General features: G+C 37.5%; 1 protein-coding gene across 4 annotated transcripts in view; it reads right to left on the reverse strand.

Annotated features, from left to right (window-relative positions):
- Positions 1 to 437: 437 nt before the first annotated feature.
- The window catches only part of LOC103153755 (protein turtle-like), a 53855-nt gene continuing 47168 nt past the window's right edge, over positions 438 to 7124 (reverse strand). For all 4 annotated transcript variants that reach the window (XM_016662180.1, XM_016662181.1, XM_007574780.2 and 1 more), the window contains 5 exons: positions 6912 to 7124; positions 6662 to 6835; positions 6452 to 6538; positions 1837 to 1923; positions 438 to 1243 (listed from right to left, as the gene is read on the reverse strand). The exon at positions 6912 to 7124 is cut by the window's right edge. In XM_016662180.1, coding sequence (XP_016517666.1) covers positions 1200 to 1243; positions 1837 to 1923; positions 6452 to 6538; positions 6662 to 6835; positions 6912 to 7124 — 605 coding nt within the window. In that variant the 3' untranslated portion in view covers positions 438 to 1199. The remainder of the gene's footprint in view (positions 1244 to 1836; positions 1924 to 6451; positions 6539 to 6661; positions 6836 to 6911) is intronic.

The following is a 7124-nucleotide window of genomic DNA, read 5'->3' on the forward strand; positions in this document are numbered from 1 at the left end:
CATCAGAAACATTAGCAGAGAACCAGAGGAAACACCAGAGCTGAGCTGCATAGGAACACATCAGATCTGACCTTTGACCTTTGACATGTCATTTAGTTCTTGACTGAACCTGTGGAACCAGAAACTGAACATCTGGACTCAGATAAACTGGTTTTATAAATAAAATGACTTCATGCTGCTGTTTGGACTGGATTTTATTCAGGTAAAAAAGCTGGATACAGATGCATGCCACACTTTTCAGATTATTTATTTATAAAAACATTTTCAAATCCATCGTTTTCCTTCCACTTAATTATTATGTAATAATGAAACATGAAATTGTTCAAAAAAAAGTTTGGATCATTTTTCAGCAGCTGCATTTTGTGATTATTGATTTATAATTGCTTATTTAAAGGGACATTTCACACATTTACAATAAAAATACATTTTCAAAAAACTTTAATATAACAAATTAAAACAAGCAGAATAAAAGTGAAGAACTTCAGCTCGTCAAATCAGAATTTATCAGTAAATTAAACCTGAATCAGTTTAGCATGATTCAGGTTAGCATGCTTTAGCATCTGCAGAGCTGATGATGTCACCAACCTGCAGATTATCTTCAGTTTAAATCCTCTGATGGCTGAACTTTGGTCTGAATGAGAAACCAGAACCAACCGAACCAAATGGACTTCATTATGACAGGAATAAACCTCACATAGCATTTAGCTGATACTGGTGTTCTGATTTAACATTAACTGCAGTTTATTGCAGATTTTCTTCATATATAATCAATAAACATCCTGAAGGTTCTGCTTTGGTTTCACACACTCAGGGATTTTGTTTGTTTTAACAGGTTTGTTCTGCGGTTTTGGTTTAGTTTTTCTCACCTGCTGCTGTAAATAAAAGTTTCCACTGCCGAGCCGCAGACAGAAACAGGAACATGATGTTTGTTAGCAACAAGCTGCAGAACCGCAGGTTTCACAGGTTAAACTGGTTAAACTGGTTAAACTTGTTAAACTGGTTAAACTTGTTAAACTGGTTCAACAGGCTGAAGCTGCTGAGGTTTTAACAGTTCAGACATTTAAAATAAAACAGTGACTGGAAACATGAGAATGAAACATTAAATACATTCATTTGGTTCTTCAGACAGATAAACTTAATTCACCAGGAGTTGATGGTTCTGTGCTTTAACTAGACCGGTGGAGCTTCCTGCTGGAGGATTACCTCAGGGTGGAATAAACAACTTTTGGTTCTGGTTTGTAATCTGAAAAGAAAAACATGAAATCAAATCAAAAATAAACCCAAACTGAACCTGAACTGCTTTGGTTTGTAAGGAGAATCAACTGGAATGGAAACGATTCTGAGTTTATGAGACTGAACTGAAATGACTGTAAATGTAAATACATCAGTTTATTTAAAGCCCCAGAGAAACAACAAGTTATCACTTGGTGCCATTTGAATAAATGAATTGAAACTTAATCTATGATCCAATCTCATTGTGTTTTTTAGCTTTATATCTGTAAATTTGTAGATTTTCCAGAATAACTGGTTCTTTTCTTCATTTGTTTATTTTCAAGCTTTGGCTTGTTGGTGCTTCAAGCAGCTTTGATGTGTTTTTATTTTAAAGTTTATGCCTTCATTTATTATAAATAATAAAAGCAGAAATCTGGTGCACATTGCTTATATTTAGAAAGCAGCAGGCATCATAAATCTGGACAAAATAGTTTTTTTTCTGCCTTTCAGAGGAATCCAGTTTTATTCAACATCAGGATTTTATGTTTTTGTTTTCTATCTCAGATTATAGATCTGAATAATAAGATTAATTTGTGCTCATTTATGTATTTAGAGATGTTTTACCTCTTTTTCTGGTTTCTCTGATGATTATCTGTCCATAACTGACTTCATCTGTCGTCACAGTGGAAATGACTGCAGGCGGATCGTTTTCTGAAAAATAACAGAGACTTTATAAAAAAACAGCAACACAATTTACATGATCAACATCAACTTACTGAAGCTTGTGGTAAATATATTTATATGTTAATAAAATCCACAACATTAGTCCAAGAAAAGTCTCTGAGTCAATCAATCAATCAATCAATCAATCAATCAATCAATCAATCAATCAATCAGATTTTATTTGTGTATTACATTTCAGGTCAACATGCTTTACATCATAAAACACAAAAATATACAACTGAAGCATTAAATTTTTCCATTTGCCATAATTACACATATAAAATGTTGATCAATGTTTCATTCATGATGTTTCAGTTCATTTATTCCAGATTTAAAGGCTCTCAGTGTTTCGGCTGTTTTACAGTTTTACAGAAGTTTGTTCCAGATCTGTGATGCATAGAAGCTGAATATGACAAACGTGTCGACCTGTTATTAAAATGTAGATGTAGAAATAAATAGCACAGATTCACAGCTTCGGACAAAATAAGAGTTAATTAAAGGTAGAATCTTTCCTTTTAATTAAGATATTTTTTAAAATAAAACATTAGAATAATATTTTTATCTCCTGCTTCACATTTTAAAGACATATTTATACTTATTTTTAAGATACTTTCATTATTTTATTAGTCATTTTTTCTACTTCTAATTTTTCCTTTTTTCATTTTGTTAGTTATTTTGGGTTTAACTGAGTTTTACCTGCTCACTGAGTTTGTTGCATAAAGCATTTTAACTGGTGGTTGAAGTATTTTGTTAATAAGTTGATGTATTTTGGAAACATGTTTATTCTGTGTAGGCTTTTATGTATAGTTATTGTTTTATGATTGTCACCAGGCAGACAATCATAAAACAATAACTAAAGAATATTTGGTAATTATTTTCTGCTAATCAGATGGTGCAGCGACTTGGTAAGATTTTTATTTTATTACCTTCAGTTGTTCTGAAAATGATACGTATATGAAATGACTTAAAAGAAATTTGAATTTGCAATTTGAAGCCTTGAAATTGGCCTCTGTCTCTTTAAGAAGCTCCTAATCTTTCCAACACTTTGCCTTCAGCACATCATCACAACAATGCTCCTCCATTATGCCTTTTACAACTGTCCTCTGAGCAGCAGCTCCTGTAACGAGCTCAGCAGTTCCAGCAGGTGTTTGCTAATTGCTGCTGGCTAGTCTGAAGGAGCCGAGTGGGGAGGAGCTGGATTTAAAGGCGGGGCTACGTCCACCCAGGCATTTAGCACAGTTGAATGGTTGCCATGGAGATTATGAAAGAATCAGGCGGCGACTCTTTCCAGCGACTGAACCTCAGTTACAGTTCAGGAAAACCTGAAAGCCCTCAAGTCTTTAAACGCCTCCCATTCCATTACATCAGTGGAAACACACCATCAACAGGCCACAGAGCCCAGCAGGCGGCCATGTGGCTGCCTGCTGGGTTAAAACTACTAAAGCTAGTAAACTTAATAAACACTCAGACTAAAGGTCAGACGTTGGTATTTTCTGAATGGCTTCATGCTGCTGCAGTAACACAGTCCTGCTCTGAGTCTGTCAGGTACGGCTGCCAGGAGTGCCAGGGCTTGTGGAGAGCATGGTAGCATGTCTGACTCTCAGCAGCGGAAACCACAATGCATTTCACCTTTGTTTACTCAATGTCACACGTTCACATCAAAGTAAAACAGTTTCTCAGGTTCGAACGGAATCAACAGCTCAGAACCACAGAGCCACCAAACGGAGCAGCTCTGAGTTTAAACCTGATGAGAAACTCTGCTGCCGACCTCATCGCGTGAGAAGATCACATGACTAACCACCGAGCAGAGGAACGACGACGAGCCGGGTCAGAACCACGAGTCGGGTCAGAATAACGAACCGGGTCAGAACAACGAGCCGGGTCAGAACAACGAGCCGGGTCAGAACAACGAGTCGGGTCAGAACAATGAACCGAGTCAGAACAACGAGCCGGGTCAGAACAACGAGCCGGGTCAGAACCACGAGTCGGGTCAGAACCACGAGTCGGGTCAGAACAACGAGCCGGGTCAGAACAACGAACCGGGACAGAACCACGAACCGGGTCAGAACATGGAGACACTGAGTCAATAAACAATAATGAAGACAAGGAGAAATTTGAAACAGCAAATATTTCTATACTGGTAATTAAATATTCACCAGTATAGAAATATTTCCCATTATGATGGGAAGTAAAACCTTATTTGATATAAATGAGATATTTTCTTATTATTTAAAGAAAATTATATGAAAACAGAGACAGATGGCAAAGATAACTCAACTTGTATAGTTCGTATATTTTAAAGTTGGTATCAGTGATGTTTTGTAAAAACAAGGAAGGATCTGCAGATGGAGATAAATCTGTCTGGGATTAAATCTGAAGAACCAGTTAAAGCCAAAATCCCAATCCTAATCCAGAAGATCCCAGAGGAAATCAGATCAATGTTTTAATCTCTGCAGACCTCATCGCCTCATTGAAGGTCAGAGGTCTTTACTCAACAATATGGAAGACAGACAGAGGCAAAAACTGCCTCCATCAGGGAGTTCAAAGGTCAGAGCCACTGCTGACCCAACTGAACACAAAGGACTGTCTCATTTTTAACAACAAACATCTTGATGATCCCAAACATGTCTGAGGAAATGTTCTGTGGGCTGATGAGACAGAAGTGGATCTTTCTAGAATGTTTGCATCAAGTCGGATCCGTTATTAAACCAAGACGTCATTTCAGAACCAGAACATCAGGTTCACTGAGAAATGTTTCTCTGAATCTAACAGAAGCAGAGCTTCACTAAACAGTTAACCAATGCTAACCAATCAGAATCAGGATGAGGCCGTTGGTAAAATTTTGACTCATCCACCAATCGGTCCGTTTGTCGTTCAGTATCACTGTTTCTCATCCAGTTAATGAGCCCAAACTGTCAGATGAAGCCAGGGAACGACAATAAAGACAAACAAATAGTTCTGGGCGTAGATGGGTAGTGATGGTTAACCCTTTGGGATATAGAAGTTCCCAGAAGGTCTGTAGTTTGAACATTGAGCAGAAGAAGCTGCTGCATCCAACAGGCTGGAAAACATTTCTGTCCCAGCAGGATGAATCCGACCCACCATGAGGCCGACTGTCTGAGCTGCTCAGCACGTCTCACATTTACCTCCAACAGCTACACCAGCATTTCACCTTTACTACCGATGGTGTGACTGAGAACTCAGTGTCTGCTGCTTCACTGCTGAGTCAGCTCTGCTCAGTTATGCAGGTAGTTACAGACTCAGACTCTGTTTCACAGCAGCCAGCAGGTGATCAGACACGGTTTCCCATCAGGTCTGATTTCATGATGAGGTGCAGCAGGATGAAAACGCTGCACACTGCCAGGAAAACAGTGAATATTGAGAAGCATTGATGCTGGAAGTAAAAGTCGTCCTGCAGGTAAAAACTGACACTGCATGGATGCAAACGTTACAAAAACCTAACGACACTTTCTGACTACAGTCATGAACATCAGAGTCATTAATGATCATGATGAACCTCAAGCTGCAGTAATTTTACTATAATGTTTTGGCTCTTAACAGAAAGTGAATAACTTCTGGACATTTTCAGTTCCAGTCGCTCAACAACAAATTCACCAGAATCTATAATTACAGAGGTTATTTTTTAAAATGTTCTCCTGGAAACTTAGACTTACTTTGACAATGTTTGGATGATTTGGGTTATAAGTTAAAGTATTTTAGTAATCTGAGCCCAGGAGCCACAAAACCATAAATTGTGCAGTTAAAGGTTTATTTTTAATATAATGTTATGTTATGTGTTAAAATTGCATCACACACAGTGTCTCCCTCCTAATGGAGGAAAAACATTCAGACTCAGACATTTTGTCCACATTCAGTCCTGGTTATAGATATGCTGACATATGCAGGTAATCAGTAATTAAACCCAAAGCTATTTTATAAAACCAGAACATTAAACCAGTTTTACTATGTAATTCTAGTTAAATCTTCCCTCAGGTGAATCGACTCAGAGCTTGTGAACCTTTAGCTGAAACACAGAAACAGGAAACTGGACGACCGCAGAGTCTGTTAGACCCAGTTAGCAGAAAAACCACAAACTGCTGCAGACGGTTCAACACAAAGAGAAGCTTTTACTGTACATGAACATCAATGTACTGTACATTAAGAACGAGCAGCATCACTGAGTGTCCAACGGTCTGAAAACAGAATCTAATCAGAGCAGAAACATCATTTTAATACAGCAGGTTAACATGTTATAGTGTTAAGTTTATAAAACGGTTGATTGATATGATATTCATAGAAATTAATTCAGAATATTGACATCAATAAATTATATTTTTCATGTTCTAAATAGTTTAAATAGTAAAAATATTTATTTGATGTATGTGCAAAAACACATGCATTGTAAGAGCATATCGTCTTATATATGGGTAAAATCTGAAAATCGTATTTTAGCTTCTATCAGTCTAACAATGTGTAGAAAAAGAAAACTAACAAATACAAGAAAAAACAATTTTACCTCCGTTTGGTTTGTTCTTCTCTCGTTTCCTCTGTAATATTTGAACATCACTGTAAGTGATGCTTTCCTCTCCATCTTCCTGATTACCTGGAAAAAAATTAACCAAGTGATATTTAGTTGTTGTTAAAACTACAGAAAATCAACTTTTACAAATATGAATTTAAAAATAAAAACTTGCACCTAAAATAATTAATAAGGCATTAATCTCACCTTTAGATTTCCTCTTAATGTGACGTTTGACCAGCAAAACCAGCAAAACCAGAACAAAACCAGCTGATAGAGACGAGAGACCATAGAGGAGAAACTGGGAGGAAGAGGATGATGATGATGATGATGATGGAGGAGGAGGAGAAGTTGATGGGGATGATGTGGTTGATGGTTTTTCTAAAATAAAGTTTTTTTATTAAATAATTGCCAAATAATTTCTAGTGAAAACCAAAGTTAATTTTCATCCTCTGACCTTCCACAGAGACCCTGCTGGATGGAGACTCTCCCTGACCGCTGATGCTGCACTTATAGAGGCCTTCATCAGAGCTGGAGACATGGAGGAGGGTCATGTGACCTGATGGTCCATCACCAATGAAGGAGCCATCTTTATAGAAAGCAGCTGGGAGGTTGTGGGCTGGACTCTTTGCTCTGCAGCTCAGAGTGACGTCATCTCCCTCCATCACAG

Source organism: Poecilia formosa, unplaced genomic scaffold (assembly GCF_000485575.1).
Source record: "Poecilia formosa unplaced genomic scaffold, Poecilia_formosa-5.1.2 Scaffold361, whole genome shotgun sequence".
Lineage (NCBI taxonomy): Eukaryota > Metazoa > Chordata > Actinopteri > Cyprinodontiformes > Poeciliidae > Poecilia > Poecilia formosa.